This window comes from Phodopus roborovskii, unplaced genomic scaffold (assembly GCF_943737965.1).
Source record: "Phodopus roborovskii unplaced genomic scaffold, PHOROB, whole genome shotgun sequence".
NCBI lineage: Eukaryota > Metazoa > Chordata > Mammalia > Rodentia > Cricetidae > Phodopus > Phodopus roborovskii.
This window is the reverse complement of record NW_026126517.1, coordinates 38,824,491-38,843,490: the sequence shown is the minus strand read 5'-3', so window position 1 is coordinate 38,843,490 and position 19,000 is coordinate 38,824,491. Positions and strand designations below refer to the sequence as shown.

The following is a 19,000-nucleotide window of genomic DNA, read 5'->3' as shown; positions in this document are numbered from 1 at the left end:
AAACACATATAAATAAATAAATAAATGAGTATAAATAAAAGAGTCCAAAGTTTTGTACTTAATATGTCTTTTGCCAAGATTCCAGAGAACTGTCACTGTGACTGCCTAGTCTTCAACCCCATCACAGATCTGAGAAGGGAAATAGAACTACCTGAGTAAGTAGGAAGCACGAGCAAGTGACTTCCAAAAATGTTAAGAAATGACAGAAACAGTTAGCTGCCTGGACAGTATAGGTGTGTGTGTGTGTGTGTGTGTGTGTGTGTGTGTGTGTGTGTGTGCACATGTGTCACAGTGCATGTGTGCCAAGATGCATGTGTAGAGGTCAGAGGGCAACTTTAAGAGGTCAATTTTTTCTTTCCACTTTGGGTTCAGGTCCCTGGGATCAGGCAGTCAGGCTTGGCAGCAGGCAGCAGTCACCTTTATAGTTACCTTCACTCAAATACTGAGCCATCTCCCAGCCCTTTTCATTTGGTAATGTGAAAAATCAAGTTGAATTATTTTCATTGAATGTAAGAACATGTTAACCTTCTAGGTGATTACAAATTAGCTTTGGTTGTCAGTTTATAATCTTGGTTTGAATATAATCTTCACACTGTTGTTTCCTGACAACATTTTTCATACACACACAGAAACGCTGATAATATATTTACCACCTCCATTCTATAATTAACCTTTTCCTATATTTACTTTATCACATGTACATTGATACATCTAATTTTTATGCATTACTAAACAAATTCCAGAAATCAGTGCCGCTTCATCTCTGAATGCTTCAGCACACACATCATTAGCTATGGCTCACTGTTTATTTGCAGTGGTATGGCTTTTTAGTTTACACACAGTGAAATGCATAATCTTATATGGCAGATGAACTTTGATAGATACATACACATTTATAATCCATACCCCAATTAGGATGTAGAATAACTCTATCATTCCAGGTCCATCCTCCTGCCTCTCTCTAGTACATTCCCATCCCCATGCTCCTGGTAACAGTCCAGTGTCAGACATCTATTGCTTACTGTATGTTACAGTTTGCTTGTTACTACATTTCATATGAGGCTTAGGGATGTAGCTCAGTGGTACTGCATGTGTGTTTAGTGTGTACAGGGCTCTGGGTTCCACCCCCAACAACACACATACACACACACACACACACACACACACACACACCGTAGGTGGGCCATGGGAGATTGCCTAGTGGGTGGTATTTGCTGTGTAAGCATGAGGACCTGAAATCAGATCCCTAGCCAGGTGTAAGGGAGTGCACCTGTGACCCCAGCACTGAGTAAGGCAGAGACATAGGATCCTGGGGGCTTGCTTATAAATGAGTCACACTCAGGACTCAGAAGCAGCAGAGCTCTGTGAGTTTGAGGCCAGCCTGATTTACATAGAGAAACCCTGTCTCAGAAAACAAGCAAATGCTCTGATTTCAAGAGGAAAGCATTGGCTGGGATGTGGCTCAGCTATTAGAGTCCTAGCCTAGCATACATGAAGCCCTGGGTTCAAAGCCCGGCACCACATTAACAGAGCATGTCTGTAGTCCCAGCACTGGGGAAGTGGAGGCAAGAGGGTTGGAAGTTCAAAGTCATCCTTGGCAACATAGCAAGTTGAAGACCTGCCTAGAATAATACATGAGACCCTGACACGAATGAACAAACAAACAAAAGCAAGCACACCCACTGATTCCTCTGGAATGGGGCCCTGATGGTTTTTTTCTGTACCATTGGGAGGGTCTGTCAGTCAAAGTGGGAGCCCCCTGGCCAGACAACTAGAACAGTGGGTGGTACCTGGTATGATATAGATATGAATGTCCCCCAAAAGCTGGTACGGAGAAATTTGATCCCCAGCTGGTAGAGGCTTCCATTGGGAAGTGATTGGGTCTTGAGGGCCTTAGCTGCATCAGTGAGTTCACCTGTTGGTAGACTACAATTGACAGCATTGTTGCATGGTGGCAGAGACATCAGAAGTGAGGCGTGCTTGAATAGATCCCTTTGAAGGCTGGTGTATATTTGTATATTGCCTCCTTCCCTTTCTCATGTCTCTTTTCTGCTTCCTGGACACCATGAGGTAAGCAGCTCTGTTCCACCCTCTCCTGGCCACCATGGCATGTTACCTCAGAGGCCTAGACACAAGGGAGCCATCTGGCCAGATTAGTTCTGAAACTGTGAGCCAGAGTGAATACGCCCTCCTTCTATTTTAGTTCTCTCAAATATCTGTCATAGCAACAGAAACTAACATACTGTCTGTCAGGTCCCAAAGAAACCTGGGACAAGTCCCACTCAGCAACCATGGCTCCTCCCAGCCCTTCTTACCCTATTCTCTACCCGTCACCTCTCCAAACCAGGGACTGGGCTTCTCGTCCCCCAGCCTAGGATTCCTATGTAACTCAGCCATTTGGGTCATGTGCTCTTTTGCCTCTGGTTCACTGGCTCTCTTTCTCTCTTCTCTTGTGCCCCGCCCCCTCACCTCTCATGGCCCAGTGCAGTCTGGACTCTTCCAGAGGCCTCTGGCTGTTCTCTTCCTCATATCCACAATAAAACCCTTCTCCTCAACCATACCTTGGAGCAGTCAAGTCCTCATTGTCATCCACTGTATAAAGCAGAAACTCTTCGATCAGAGGGCAAGGTTCCCCGTTGCAGATTGTAATTGGCTCAAACAGCTTGTTTTGGCTGGGACATGCAGAGAACAGCAAAGCTAACTAAGACCCAGAGCAGCCATGTGTTTGAGTGACAAAAGGGCATTTGTTGCAAGTCTCTTCGAATGTCTGCTGTATGCTCTCTCCACAGCTGGGCTGCTGTGGATGCCACCTGATTCTCTCCTTGACATCTGACTTCCAGCCATGAAACATGAAAAGCTGGCCAAAGGAATATGAGCAGAGGGGACACTTGACATATGTATATATTTAAGTGGGTGTGTAACTGGAGGCTCCTTCACAGAACTTCCTACTGGAACTGGTCTAGGAGAGTGGATGGACCCCAGGTAACAGGAGAAGACTACCCATGTACTCAGCTACACTAGAGGATAGGAAGTCTGGGGGCACAGAAGATGGAAAGGCCCTAAAGTGAAGGCCAGCAAGCTCCAGGGACTCAGAAAAGATGGCCAAAAGAGCCAGCAACTCTGTGAACACCTTTACCACCAGGATGGGAGGCTATAGGGTTTTTCCTGTCCCCCACTCTGTCCCAGCACCTATTTAAAATGTGTGGAAGTTACAGACAGAAGAATAAATGCTATTTTCTTACTTATTACATGTATGTATTTACTTATTTAGTGTATGCATGCTGTATTTGGGTGCAAACATGACATGGTGTGCATGTATGTGGAGGTCAGAAAACAATTTGCCAAACTCAGTTTTCTCCATGTGGGTCTTGGGGACAGAACTTGGGTCTTTAGTGTTAACAGCGAGCCCAGAAAGGCTATTTTTCTATCCCTTACACCTCACCTTTTAAGAATCAAGTGTGATGGTTTAATTTTGATTATCAATTTGATAGACTTTAGAATCACCATCAAAATAAACTTCTGGTTGCCATGACCTACACAGCTTTGGAACTGACCTGACTGGAACACCAGGGTATGAAGAAATAACAGACCCATGTACAGAGAAACTGGGATCATGTGAGTTACGAGCTCTAGTGGAAACACAGCTGCAGACCAGAAACTCAGAGAGTTTAATATATACAGCAACAAGGAGGGCTAGCTAGCTGGTCTTGGTAGGAGGTCTCTGAAAGGGAACGGTTTCAGGTTGCAATCATCAAGAAGGAGGAAGCTGCCACTGATAGTTTCTTCATACAATGTCAACCTCCAAACTCAAACCACGGGAACCCTTTGCCATTTCTGTGGCTCTGAGACATTGGGGTCCTTGACATAGCTATCTATACTCATGTCAATAATATCCATTTACTCAGGACTTCATCCTCTCCCTGCATCTAAATATGCCTATGAGGGACCTAACTGAGCTAATTAAGTTAAGAACACCTACTTCAAATGTGGGTGCCACCATTGCCTGTGCCGGAACCCTGGACTGAATACAAGGAAGAAAGTGAGCTGAGCACTATGGTCCTCTTTGCTTCCTGACTCTGGGTACCATGTGACCAGCTAAATTATGCTCTTGCCACCATGACTACCCCCGATATTGTACCCCCAAACTGTGAGTCAAGCAAATTTTTTCTTCCTTAGTTATTATTGTTGGCTATTTTGTTTGAGCAATGAGAAAAGTAACTGGCAATCTAGGTGTAGCTCTTTGGTTAGCAGACGGCAGGGCTCCTCCCTTGCACACTGCCTGATGAAACTCTTTCCTGGTGGCCTCTGGCTCTATTGCGTTGCTCTGCAGCCTTTAAGTGAAGCAGCCACAGGGAAGCTGTCCCTTTTTTTATGTGTTCCTGAGCCCAGACTTGGGGAATCCTTTTCATTCTCCATTACTGCTTCATTTAATCTCCTTCCTCCTCTAAAGAGCTTCCTGCCTTGGAGACTACACTATTTTCTGTCACTGTGCTAGTTTGAAAGAAAATGGTTCCCCCAAAGGGAGTGGCACTATTAGGAGGTGTGGCTTTGTTGGAGTGAGTGTGGCCTTGTTGAAGGAAATGTGCCATTGTTAGGTGGGCTTTGAGGGCATCTGTATGCTCAAGCCACACCCAGTATCTCAGTTCACTTCTGGTTGCCTGCAAAATGCAGAACTCTCAGCTGTCTCTAGTACCAACCATGCCTGCCTGCACTCTGCCCTGTCCTACCATGATGATAATGGACTGAACCCCAGAAACTGTAAGCTGCCACCTAAATTAAATGTTTTCCTTTGTAAGAGTTGCCATAGCCACGGTGTCTCTTCACAGCAATAGAAACCCTAAGACAGTCACTGTGACAAATATCTGAGGCAAATTGCTCAAAAGGACAAAATATTTAGCTTGGCTCATGGCATCAGAGGTTTTGCTTCACAGTCAACTGAGTCCGTCATTCTGGGCTTGTGCTGAGGTACGAAGTTACCATGGAAGGGCAAGGTTGAACCATGCTGTTTACCTCAAAGGGGAGACACACTGGTGTGGGAGAAGTACAGAGAGAGAGAGAATTGAGAAAGGGCACAACACTTCTTGAGAGAAGACCTAATAGAGCCCAGGTGGGCTAGGAGCTGACTGAGGCTTCGAATGACCTTGAACTCCTGAAATGCTGGGAAAACACCAGGCACTTTCAATGACCACCCTCTGGGAGGGGGCACACACTAACTTCCACAGTTGCAACTTTGCTCCTCTTATTAGTGCTGTTCCACTTTGGACGACATCTCCATCTCTGGCCTTCAGTACCTTTACTGGCCTTCTCCCAATTCCTCCCGGTCAATCCTGATTCACCTTCTTAACCAGCTTACAGTTCTAACCTCATAACGTTTCAAACACTCTACCTGGCATTGAACACAGCATAAAGCTGAAGCTGACCAAGAACTTCTGGTCCTTTTACCTGAACGTCCCCATATGGGTATGCACCATCATGTCCAGTGTTTGAAGTGCTAGGGAAGGAACTTGGACTTTATGCATCCTAGATAAGATCTCTACCCACTGAGCTATAGTCATAGCTCCTAAACATCTCACTTTAAAGCCATATTCAATGGTCTCCACTAAATGAGCAACCCACCCTCTGTTGCGCTGTGGTGGTTTTCCCACTACTCAGGACAACTGCCTCATGCCATCTCTCCCCACCTCAAGGCCCTATCCCCACCCCACCCTTCACTGTGCCGGCGTCTTATTGATGACCCCAGACTACTTTTTCTCCAAAAGCCAACAGGTACCCTCTTCCAAATTTTTCACCAGTGACTCTACCCACTTAGGCAATCTATGACTTTTCTCTCCCTCTCCTGTTACAAAGGATGAGGTGTCCTGTCTCTATGGAAGACTCTATTAATGAGGATTCTCTAAGGCAATGGAACTTATAGAACTTATAGAATGGATCTCTCTCTCTCTCTCTCTCTCTCTATATATATATATATATATATATATATATATATATATATTTCACAAGGCTGGATGCCTAGGCTAGTTTTCAGTATAGGCTGGAATTCTGAAGAAATGAGTTCTAATACCAGTGAATGGATTGCTAGCAAGATGAAGGCAAGCAGGCAAAGAGCAAAATCTTCCTTCTTCCATTTCCTCAAACATGCTTCCAGCCTGAAGGTTGGCCCAGATTGAAGGTGTGTCTTCCAACGTCAAGATCCAGATTAAAGGTATATGTCTACTCTCCTTAAGATCTGGATTAGAATTGGATCTTCCTACTTCAAATTAAGCAAAATCTGCCACTGGTGTGCCCTCCATTTTTGGATTTTAGCTAATTCCAGATTTAGTCAGGTTGACAACCAAGAATAGCCATTACAAGTCAAACTTGTTTTTAAATCCAATCCAAGATCCCATGCTTCCCCATCTCACTGTGTCATGTACAACTCTTCCTCCCGCACAGTTCCTAGCAGAGTGTATGCTCTGACCTCCCGAGTTACTAGAGATGGGCAACGAGAGCTGTCCAAGGTCATATAAACCTCCTGGCACTGGCCCAGCAGAGTTTGGTTCCTGTGGTCTTGTAGCTTCCGCTGATTTTTCAAGCACCAGAAGCTACTGATGTTGGAAACAGACAGTACCTGGCTGGCAGCAAAGGCCCATGGTTTTTTGTTTGTTTGTTTGTTTGTTTGTTTGTTTTTGTTTTTTGTTTTTTGTTTTTTTTTGTGAGGCATCTGTCCCTAGGGATGATGGGAACACTTTGTCACTGTCTTGGAAGCAGAGAGAGCTGCAGAGATGAGGAGGACTGTGCTGGGTCTGAGAGCTAGAATCTTGAGAAAAGCTGTGAAATTAGTCAAGATGAATCTTGCAATGGTTAACTGTGAGCTGAGCCAGGCCCTGAGAACTAAGGAGACATGCCTATATTGCAGAACAGGAGGCTATGAGTTCTAATGCTATTGATGACTTTCTGGTTGGATGACCTTGGATAATGATTATCTTGAAGAAAGTTTTGGACAACAAAACAACAAACCATCAATTAACTGATACTCCCAAAGTGACTCTGTGCTGGCTAGCTTTTTGTTTTTGTTTTGTTTTCTGGTTTTGTTTGTTTGTCTGTTGTTTTTTTGAGACAGGGTTTCTTTTTGTAGCCCTACCTATTCTGGACTAGCTCTGTAGACCCAGCTGATTTATGGAATGCTGGGATTAAAGGTATGTCCCACTACTGCCCAGATCTAGCTGGCTGGTTTTTTTTTTTTAATTTTATTTATTTATTTTTGATACAAGGTTGCTCTGTGTAGCTTTGTAGACCAGGTTGGCCTCGAACTCACAGAGACCTGCCTGCCTCTGCCTCCCAAGAGCTGAGACTAAAGGTGTGTGTGCTCTACCACCATCCAGCTCCAGCTGGCTAGTTTTATGTTAACTTGACACAAGCTAAAGTTATCTGAAAGGAGGGAACCTCAATTTAGAAAAGCTTCCATAAGATCAGGCACTTTCTTTATGAGTGATTGATGTGAGAGGGCCCAGGCCATTGTGGGCGGTACCATACCTGGGCTGGTGGTCCTTGGTTTTATAAGAAAGCAGGCTGAGCAAGCCAGTAAAGCAGCACCTTTCCATGGCCTCTGTCTTGTTTCAGTAACTGTCCTGACTTCCTTCAACAATAAATGTGAAAGTGTAAGCCAAATGAACCCTTTCCTCCCTAAGTTGTTTTTTGGTCATGGATTTTCATTGCAGCAACAGAAACCCTGATCAAGACAGCACCCAAACTGTTCTCCTCACAGCATGGAGAGGATACTTGTCAGCTGTGATCTAACTGGTTAGTTTCAGAGCTAGGAAGAGAATCTGGGTCTCTTGCCTCCTGATCCAGCAACACCTCCAGCAATGTTAAGAAAATTCCCGACTTCCTGCTCAAAACAAAAAGAATTGAGGGCTGGGGAGATAGCCGGATTAGGATGCTCACCTGCCTTTGATTCTCAGAGCCACACAAACTGGGTATAGTGGCATATGCCTGTAATCCCAACACTGGGAGGTAGAGGCAGGAGCAATAGAATTTCAAGGCCATCCATTGCTGGCGACATATAGAGTGTGACCATCTTGTAATACATGAGATCTTGTCTGAAAAAAAAAAAAACACTAATTAAGCCCGTGTACTGAATCATTATACCAAATTAATGCATCAACTTTACAGTATATACACTTTAAAAGGGAAGCAGGGGCAGTTTCCGTGTTGTTGGCTTTGTTTTGATTTAAATGTTGAATGTCATATTGAACCCAGAGCCTCAGGCTTGGCTTTATTCCTAGTCCTTTTATTTTGTGCTAGGGGTGAGTGTCATGGTGCAAGTGTATCAGTCAGAGGACAGCTTGTGGGAGCCAGTTCTCTCTTTTTACCATGTATGCATGAACTTGAACTCAGGCTGGAGGTCTTGGGAGCAAGTTCCATTTCCCACTCAGCCACCTTGCCCACTCAAGGTTACTTTAATTGTTCAGCAGCACTGAGAACTTTGCTGGCCACTTGCCACAGAACTGTTTATGTCGCTTGAATTCTTTACCGTGAGATCACCACCATTTTGTTTGAAATGTTGAGGAGTCAACCTAGGGTCTTACACATACTAGGCACACACTCAACCACTGAGCTATATTTTTAGCTATCGGGCCCAGGGCAGCTTAGCCACACAGCTGCCATGACAGGCTTAATAGAAACCAGTCAGAGGGTGTTGTGCCCAGACTCTGAGCCCCCCAAACCACCAAGAGACCTTCCAATGCAAAAGTATAACCTTTTAAATTTATGGGTTAACTGGAGTCAACTTGGAGTTCTCCATCTGTCCAACACAGCAGGTGGAATAGGGGGAACCCCAAGCAGCAGTGGGGCAGGGCATATATTGGGGGGTAGAGCAAGGGGAGTTTCTGGGGGGTCTGCTAGTCACACCCCAGCAAGTAGCAGAGTTGAGCTTCAAATCTGGGTCTACATGATCTTCAAAGCTCCTGTAGACAGGGGGTGGTAGCCACTACCTGCATGTCTCAAAGGCTGGAAGATAATGGGAAAAGCAAGAGGAAATGGAGAAACTATTTTTTAAAATGATGGGTAGGAGAGATGGCTCAGTGTGTAAAGGCACTTGCTACCAAACCTAGAATCTACATGGTCAAAGGAGAGACCAACTCCTACAGGATTTTCTTGAATCTCTACTTGATAAATAGGTAAATGTAATTTGTGTGTGTGTGTGTGTGTGTGTGTGTGTGTGTGTGTGTGTGTGTGTGATGGGGGCAGGAGTGTGGTGGTTCTCTGTGTAACAAACAGCCCTGCCTGTCCTGGACCTCAATTCCTAGACCAGGCTGGCCTCCAATTCACAGAGATCTGCCTGCCTCTGCCTCCTAATGCTGAGATCAAAGGTGTATCCCACTACACCCAGAAAGTAAGTGTAATTTTTGTTTTTAAAAGATGGTAGCCTGTGTTATACCCAGATCAAAGAGTCCCCAAAAGACCACCAAGGAGTCCTAATCCACATACAAAAGGTCATCTGGCAATATTTATAATGGTTGGAATGTCAGGTACTTCTCCTTAGATGCTGGCCCATCCCTGGGTGGTGTCAGCTTGTGGTTTCTCCTGGAGCCAGATGTTGACTTACAGTAAACCAAGACTTGGGCCTACTCTTGAAGGGCCCAGACCCTCACCCAGCCCCCTGCTTTGGCAGCCATGACAGGCTGCAGGAAAGACCCAGCAAGACATAGACTCCTGACTCAGCAACATGTGTGTAGCCCCCAACCTTGCCTGACCTAATCACAAGGAGGCAACTGCCGGATACCCTCCATATGGTAAGGAACCAATCAGAACTTAGCTGGCGGGCTCTGGACTTGCTTTTCTGATAACAGTGGAATGCAGGGCAGAGCAGCTGCTGTGGGATGGCCTCCAGGCATAGCCACCTTTCTGCAGCTGCAGCTGACCAATCAGTTTAGGACAAGTTGCCTAAGCCTGGAGGTGCACCAATCCTGAGACATACCTTTAATTCCAACATTCAATAGGCCAGCTGGATGGATCTACAGAGCTAGTTCCAGAACAACAAGGGTTACACAAAGAAACCCTGTCTCAAAAAACAACAAACAAAACAAAACCAGAAAACAAAACAAACAAAAACAAAAAACTAGCCAGCACAGACAGCCATTTTGGGAGTCAGTTAGTTAATGGTTTATTATTTTGTAGATTCTAAGTTTGGTAGCAGCAAGTGCCTTTATACACTGAGCCATCTCTCCAGCCCATCATTTAAAAAAAATAGTTTCACTCTCCATTTCCTCTTGCTTTTCCCCATTATCTTCCAGCCTTTGAGACATGCAGGTAGTGGCTACCACCCCCTGTCTACAGGAGCTTTGAAGATCATGAAGACCCAGATTTGAAGCTCAACTCTGCTTCTGTGAACCTCACTTCCCTTAATCCAACCTTCCCCTCCAGGTCACTGGGGGTGTTCACCTTTATACACCTGTATCAGTTAGGGTTTCTATTGCTGTGAGAGACACTATGACCACAGCAACTCTTATAAAGGAAAACACTTAACTGAGGTGATGGATTACAGTTCAGATTCAGTCCATTATCATGGTGGGGAGCATGGTGGTATTTAGGCAGACATGGTTCCAGTTACATCTTAATCAGAAAGGAACAGGAAGTAGACTGTCACTCTGGGTGCTACCTTGGTTGTTGTCGGTTTTTGTTTGCTTGTTTTTTGACATTGTGTCTCACCTAGAACTATGGTGGCCTTGAACCCTCAGGTCCATCTGCCTCCAGAGTGCTGAGGTTAAAGGTATTCACCACCACTCCTGGCGTTAACACTCTCTTCAACTGTCTCCATGGAACAGGAGAGGAGGCTATGGTTAAGAGTGCATACTGCTGAGTTTGACTCCTAGCATCTACAATGGGTGGCTCAGAACTGCCTGTAATCCAGCTCTAGAGTATCCAACTTCCTATTCTTGTTTTCTGGGTACCTGCACTCATGCACACATACCCACACAATACCCATAATTTCAAATAATAAGTCTTTCAAACAACAACAGAACTATCTCTATTCTACCACTCTCCACACATCTCTGAAAACCAGGCAGACTGTGGAAACACCCTCTATCTTTGTGTGTGAGCAGTGGGATATTGTAACACAAGTTCTAATAGGTCTTAATAATAAAAATCCAGAGTCAGACATTGTGTGTGTGTGTGTGGGGGGGTGGGTAGGGTGAAAGCTGAAAGATCAGAGAAGCAGAGCAGCCAGCCACTAGAGCTCTTAACTCCACGAAATCCTCAGACTGAAAAGAGACCGTGTTCTTGTCTTCTCCCACCCATATTCCTCTTTGCCCAGCCATCTCACTGTCTCTGTCCAGACCTCCGGACCTCTATGGTTAGCTAGTGACTAGCCCCACCTGATGGTCTTCAGACAAGCTTTATTTGTTAGAGTACAAACAAGATATCACCACAGGACATCATCCAACTGACCTTCAAGAATGGAAGGTGTTCCCATCCATATGCCAATGGTCCCCCTACTAAGAGGAACTGTTAGGTCTCCTGCATCTGCTTCTGGAGTCCCAGTGATAAGGCCCCACTGGTTTGGCTTTCTAGAGGGTCTCCAGAGGGTCTTCCAGGTCACTCAGTTTGAGATGTGTCCCCATCTCAGTACTTCTGCAGTCTGCCACAGGGACCGCTCGTTAGGGACCCAGCGTGGGAATCCTTCCAAATGTGAACAATGAATTTCTGAACCAGGATATAAATAGTCTTTGCAAGTCAGCAAATGAGACACAGCCTGAATTGCTCACCTCTGGCCTGCATCTGCTAGCACTTCTAACAGGATAAGCCTTGTCTCTGGTGCCAGAGACCTGGGGTTTTAAGGCATTACTAGCTGAACCTCAGAAACTCAGTTTCCATCTTTGTGCAATCCAGGACACTGAAGGAAGGGATTGATGGACTGAAAGCCCGAGGCCTGGAGGCCACACCCCAGAGCACCCCACCCCTCCCTGCCACCATCCTCTCTCTTCTCTGGGCAGTGGCTGCACAGAAGATGCAGAACCTCACGGTGGTAGTCAGCATCAGGAATGTGAAGTCCAGATGGTATTGCTACATGAAACCTGTGGGTTTGGCTATGGTCCTCTTGCAAAACACTTCATCCCTTTGTCCTCACTGCAGTCATCCCTCAGTCACACAGTTCAGTAGAGACACGTACCAAAGCCAAAAAAAAGGTGTCCTGGGCTTAAGACACAGCTCTTCCACTCCCTCGTGGTACGACCTTGGACGTATTACTTGAACTTCAAGTTAGAGGATGAACTGGGAGATTTTTGGTTTATTTTCTAGACAAATGCTCCTGTAAGCAGACTGTCCAAAACTTTGCTATGTAGCCAAGGACGTCCTTGAACTTCTGATCCTCTAGCCTCCAACTTGCAAGTTCTGGGATTATTAGGTGAGTGCCACTGGGGACAGCTGGGGCTGGATGACTTCTTGGGGTCCATCTGTATAGCACTTGCTAGCATATTGGTGACTCAAGTCATGATGGTGTGAGATGAGAAACCAACTCATGATGCCCCACCCAGCAGGCCAGAAGCCATAGAGGTAGGAGGTTAGGGACTTAGTATAAGGACAAGATTGGCTCTGGGACCAGACAGAAGTTCAGCTTCTTGGACCTCGTTGGACTGTGTGATCCTCTTAGAGACTAAGGGAACCCACTACCTGGCTGCATTTCAAGTACTTAGAAAGTTTACTCTGTCCTACCCATTCAATGAAGCAATATCACAGGAATCAATGTAACAGGCCTGGGTTTCATTTTATTCCCAAGCTACTCAGCCTTCCTCATTTATTGAGGAGTGGGTTCCAGGGAGACAGAGCATGCACTGTGTGCAAACATGTGGAGGTCAGACAGAGGTCAACCCCAGTGGTTGCTCCTAGCTGTCCACTGTGATTTTTAACACAGGGTCTCTCAGTAGGATCTGGGGTTAATGGACCAGTGAGCTCCAGGGATCTGCCCATCTGCCTCCCAGTGTTGGATTACAGGTGCATGCCATCACATCCAAGTTTGTACAGTGGATGCTGAGGCAGGCACTCAAGTCCTCATTTCAGGGTTATAGTTAACTGTGCCAACTCCCTAGCACCTTCATATTTAAAATGGCACAGCAACCTTTCTCAAAGATTGATGGAAATACATAGCCTGATACAGCAAGGGTGTCCCCTACAGGCAGGCTGTCTGTAGAGCATGTTCTTCACTATGCCAATTAAAGCCCACACAAAGGGAGTTCAGGCTCAGCAGCACCTGTCCTGACACATCGTGTTCATACCCTCTGGAAGACACGGATATGCTGCGCCCATCAACCGTAGAGCTTAGCCTGAGACCACCTGACCTTATTTCCACAGCCAGAAGTGACTAGCCTAAAAATGCAGGTGTCGGGGGAGGTGAGCCCCAGTCCTCTCAGAACTTAAGAGTCATTGAACACCCACCATGGTCTGCAAGGTGGTGAGGGCTTGCTTGCTGTGGGGTGCAAAGCTATATGGCTGCAGAGAGGTGTGCACACCACTGGCTCACAGATTGTTATCACTATTCAAGGAATCTCATTCATGACCTTTACAAAAATGCTAGGGGAGTTTTGGTTCAATGACCGTCTTGTCTACTTGGTAAGAGTCTACTATGAAGAAGGTGTGAGGGGCACTCAGGAAGCAGATGCCAGCAGATCTCTGTGAGACCCACATACCATAGAGAAAAGATTCCCCAAACTTGCCTGATATGCATCCTTACAGTTACACACACACACACACACACACACACAGTATTTATCAAAATCTGTCATGGCAGGGGAGACTAGAACTAACCCAGGGACCCACATATATGGTTACAATTAAGTCCATCAGAATCCAGCCGCAGGATTAGCAGGAAGCCACTACAAGAACAGAGATGACCCAGACCATAAGTAAAAAGAAGTAAGACAATAAACACCAGCTGTAACTCTAGGGTTTGTTAAATAATGTTTTATACGTTCCTGAGTTTTCAAAGCATACATTCTTTTACAATATGGAAAAAAAACCCATGAAAGATATTTGAAGATATTAAAAAACAAATGCTATTGTTGGTCTGCCTCTTGGGTGTTTTATGTTTTTATTATAAGTCTTGCACCCCCCCCCCTTCCTCTCCCCTCTCTTTCTTTCTAAAAATGTAGTCTTTAAGGAGTACACATCGCACCCGGCCTTGCTTTGTGAATAAAAAGTCTCCAACCTTGGTGTAAGTTTACATATTCTATAAGGAAAGCTGACATTGACAAGACTTCCCTCTGGGGCCAGCAATTGATCCTAGGATGATCATTGGCTTGAACGGACTCAAAAGAAGCCATCCCCCAAAAAATTGTATAAAAAAGATTTATTGAAATTTATCAATGACAAACAGACATAAAACTCAAAGTTTGGCTCTTCTCAAGGGTGGGAGAAAAATGGGCTGCAGATGATCTTTGTACAGATGAGACACAGGGTAGGAAACAGCGCGTCACTTGTAAAGCAAACCGGAAAGGGGACACCGAAAGGAAACAGCATTCACTAGGAGGAGCCTGCGGTATCTTCAAGAGTCCTACTCGGTAAGAAAATACAATTTTGCATTCCTTTTCCGTGCTCCAATGTAGAGAAGGAAAACAAAACAAAACAAAAAACCCAGGGGTCATGCAGTGGCCTTCAGAGCTTAGATTTGTAAAAAGGGTCTAAGCTGGAGTACCCGAAATGAGTTCTCCTGTCATGTCATTTCTGCAAAACAAACTGCTCTAATATTTTACAGGACAAGATAGAACAGGCCATTTTTTAAAAAAAAGAAGTTGAAATATGAAGGCTCGCTTATTTCCATTATGATTACCAAACCCATTTTACTCATATCTCCTAAGCCTGCCGGTTTTTGGCTCTCAGGATCCCAGCTTCAGAGTAATAAAAGTTCTCTTTGCAAAAGCAAAGCCTGCTGCCATCTGCGAAGGGGGAATGGGGATGAAAGATGGGGAATGTCCCCAAACCAGTGCCAAAATATGCCTTTAGGTTGCTATTTACAAACTTGGGTGCTGGGTGCCTCTAGCAGAGACCACACGAACCAGAACAGAGTTACTGAAGACAGGGGCTGGGATTCAGCGCCTCCTGGGCTGTGAGTCACCCACCTGCTGGAGGCCAGCCACAGCCTCTTGACCAACTCTGGGGATGTGGGACATACCAAAAAGAGACCTCAAAGCCACCCTCTCCAGAGAGTAAGAACAAACACTTGCTTGGTGCGTACTAAGCTATTGCATTTACGGGGACAAAACCAGACACAAGGAAAAAGGAGGGGGGGAAATAAAGAGTGGCAGTAAAAATAGTATTTTATTCCTCCCCCTCCCACCCCACCCCCCTGGCAACCCCAGTACACTTTTCCCCTCTCATTCCCACAGCAACGCTACAATCAGAAAAAAATAAGTTTCGGGGGGCAGGAATAGGAGGGGGGAGGGGATATGGGTAAAAACAGTCAAATCACAATAGGAATTTCCCCAAATAGGTTAATTCCCCTTAGTCATCCTCTTCGCCCTCATCTTCAGGTTCTCGTTTTCGCTTCTGACTCCTTTCTTCTTCTGGAAAATCGAGAGAAAAGAGGCCAGTTATCAGGCAGCCATCTTTTAGTCAGCCCTGCCCCAACTGCCCCATCTAGGAAGCATGACCATCTATTGAACAAGGCATGAGAGTATCTGGACCCTTGGATGGGTACCTTGTTCCACTGTCATGTCCTTAAAACCCAAGTAAGTCAACACTAGAGTCAAAGGGATCAGACTGCCACCAGGAGATAGCCAAAAGGCTGACATACCACCAGCATCTTCTTCGTCTTCTTCATCATCCACTTCTCCATCATTGTAACCTTCTTCATCCTCCTAGGGGCAAAGACAGACAGTAGGATGTTAGCTGTGCCCCCCATGGGTTGGGGCAGAAGCGAGGGGGAGGGGACTCAGGGTGAGCAAGCCTGAGACCAAGCTCCATCCCAGCACCTAGGTAAAAGCTGGGTCCAGCAGTACACCTGTGTCTCCCCCTTGGAGACACAGACAGGTGGACCCCGGCAGGCAGTTTAGCCAAATCAATGAGCTCCAGGTTCAGTGAGAGACCCTAGCTTGAAATATAAGATGGAGAGTAATTGAGGAAGACACCTGGCATTGGCTTCTGGCCTCCACATATTGTGCACACACACACACACAAGTATGTTCCACTATCTTATCCTCAGGGAAAGACATTCCCTCCCCTAAGTATCCCCTTAAAGGTAGACCTGGCAGCCTGGATCCAGAAGAAAGAGAAACTGTAGTAACAGACACGAGTGGCTTTCTGCTGGCATTCACCATGCTGAGCCCTGGGGTAGACAGGATGGGGAACCTGCTCAAGTGTGTATGGCAGGTAGACTCATGCATTATAAGCACTAGGAGAGAATGAGATTGAGGGACTGTGGTGGGCACACTGTGTGTGTGTGCCCGAAGGCACCAATTGATTTCCCTGTATACCAGCCATTAGCAGCTGCTAAACGATTCATGGGAAATGCCCTGGCTTTCAGGAGACACTAAGTAGGCAAACTCAAACCCCAACACACCTAGAACAAAGAGGGTAGTGTGGACAGCTACAACTCCTAGCTGCTACGTGTACACCCCTCAGAACCCCCCCTCCACCAATGTGTTACTTTATTCCTAATAACCCAGTGACAAAGGGGACGTGATCCCTATTTGACAGAGACAAAGAGACTCAGAAAAGCCAAGTGACCTGTTCAAGGACACACAGCTAGCACAGGGCAGGGCTGACACTGGTCACTAAGTAGGGACTGGCAGGATGGAGCAGTGAGGGAAGGATGCTTGCTGCCAAGCCTGACAACCTGAGTCTAATCCCCAGAAGCCACACCATGAAAGAACAAGATTGACTCCCAAAAGTCATTCTCCACCTCCCCAAAGCACACTGAGCCTTTGCTTCCAGCACTCTCTTCCCCACTCTGAAACCAGCTTTCCTAGAACTTTGGATGTCTGTGCAGCCAAAGTCTGTACAGTAAAAAATCTTGGAAAGGGCCTTCTTTCCCTTCTCTGGGAGTGGGAGGGGGATAGATAGCCAAGACACCTGGGTTGCTATGACTGATACCAGAGGTGCCTGGTAGGATTGCACAGGTACCCAGCCCCATCTCTTTACCTCTTCTTCTCCACTCACATCCTCTTCCTCCCCTTCTTCCTCCTCATCTTCTTCCTCTTCATCTTCCACTAGCTGGGCATATTCATCATATTCCTCTTCTGTGGATGGGTAACAAGAACACAACAGGGTCAGAGGTGACAGGTGGACCATGTCTGGCTCACCCCACCCAAACCCAGAATCCAACTGCTCCAACACACAGGAGTGGCGATCATTCAACCAAACATGCCAAAACATGTTATAAGCTTTCCTCCAAGTCACACGTGTGGAAGATCCTATATGTGGCTAAGGCCACAGAGACAATGAGGTCTACAGCAAGAAGTTCTGGGGCCCAGGGGAAGCAGAGGACAAGTCACCATAACTCATCTTCAGAGAATTGACTCGTGTAAGGCCACACGTGACCTGTGTGGTGGAGCAACATGGCAGAGGGTTGGCCTGGTGCTAAGGCACATACACCATACACCATAGCACCACACCGTGCACCCCGTTGGGAGATACTTACAATCTATTGGAAAAAGAACCTTCACCCAGGCCAACAGACTATCTGAACATCTCACAGAAGACCCCAGAACAACAGGGAAAAGCAAATCCTATGTCTGCGTTGACTGGGCACTATCTGGGCTCTTAGCTTTGTTTGGGCTGTAAAGATACACGGGGGAAGGGATTAGGAGGAGGGTTTCTTAGCCTCTCCTTTCTTCCCAAGGGGTCTGACATTGCCTTCAGCCTCCAACTTCTCAGCCTGGGGCCTCTGAGCTCAATGCTGGCCTGCATGCCTGCATGCTGCAACCACCAGGGGGTGCCACAACCTCTCCAGCAGAAAACTTGGTTTCCCAGGTGAGGCTAGAAGTCCTCAGGCCACCCACTATTGGCGTCTTCTCCTTAGTCTGGTGTCACACTAGAGAGATACACAGAGTGACCTTCCGTGGGAGACTTGAGTAAAGACCAAATTTGAAAGGGTGACTGCTAACATCTGACAACTCTCAAGATGTCTTTCAGGGGACAAACAATAAGAACAAATAGGGACGGGGAGGGGAGAAGAGTTTCAAGGGCTTTGAAGAGAAGTGGCAGGTCAGTTGGTCCAGGGTTAGCCACCAGACAGTTCATACTGTCTGTCACCCACCATCCTCATCTTCCTCGTCGTCATCCTCCACGTAGCCTTCAACATCGGAGTCAGGGACCTCTTTGTTGTCCCTGTCGTAGCCATCGAGGTACGTGACCTGGGGCAGGAGCTTGAACACATTTTCTCGGTAGTCATTCAGGTTGGTCACCTCGCAGTTAAACAGGTCTAGGCTCTTGAGATTCTCTAACTTCTTCTGCAAGGGGAGAAAGGGAGTCAATGGTGAGGGTAATGTGGAAAGCGGGTAGAAAGCAGAAAACACCCCAGAAAAAGGCAGCATGGACAGCCCAAAATTACAGTGAGAAGGAAGCTGGGTATGCTTTTGTGTGCACGCATGCCCATGTGTGCTCATCTTAGTGCTGCACTTGCCCAGACCTCAGGGCACAAAATGGGCTGGGCGCTGGTGGCGCACGCCTTTCATCCCAGCACTCAGGAAGCAGAGTCAGGCGGATCTCTGTGAGTTCGAGGTCTACAGAGAGGGTTCCAGGACAGCCTCCAAAGCTACACAGAGAAACCCTGTCTGGAAAACACACACGCGCACACACACACACACACACAGGTTGGACCTGAGGTTTTGAAAAGCCTCACCCAAAGTTAATACTTTATCCAGCTGTTGCCTAACTGTGACTGCCTTGAAGCCAACTCTTTTGGTACATGAGCTGAATGCTTTGATGCACTCCCATGACAAGGAGTCCAAAGGGAATGAAAATGACAACATGAACTAACTCTTGCATCTAATCATCACAGGCGCACAGCCCATCACGTACGAAGTCA

At 46.3% G+C, this 19,000-nt stretch overlaps 1 protein-coding gene across 2 annotated transcripts in view; it reads right to left on the bottom strand.

Moving 5' to 3' along the window:
- Positions 1-14,308: 14,308 nt before the first annotated feature.
- Positions 14,309-19,000, bottom strand: part of Anp32a (acidic nuclear phosphoprotein 32 family member A) — a 34,063-nt gene continuing 29,371 nt past the window's right edge. For both annotated transcript variants that reach the window (XM_051197703.1, XM_051197704.1), the window contains exons 4-7: positions 18,230-18,422; positions 17,113-17,210; positions 15,767-15,830; positions 14,309-15,536 (exon numbers count right to left, since the gene is read on the bottom strand). In XM_051197703.1, the coding sequence (XP_051053660.1) occupies positions 15,475-15,536; positions 15,767-15,830; positions 17,113-17,210; positions 18,230-18,422 (417 nt within the window). In that variant the 3' untranslated portion in view covers positions 14,309-15,474. The remainder of the gene's footprint in view (positions 15,537-15,766; positions 15,831-17,112; positions 17,211-18,229; positions 18,423-19,000) is intronic.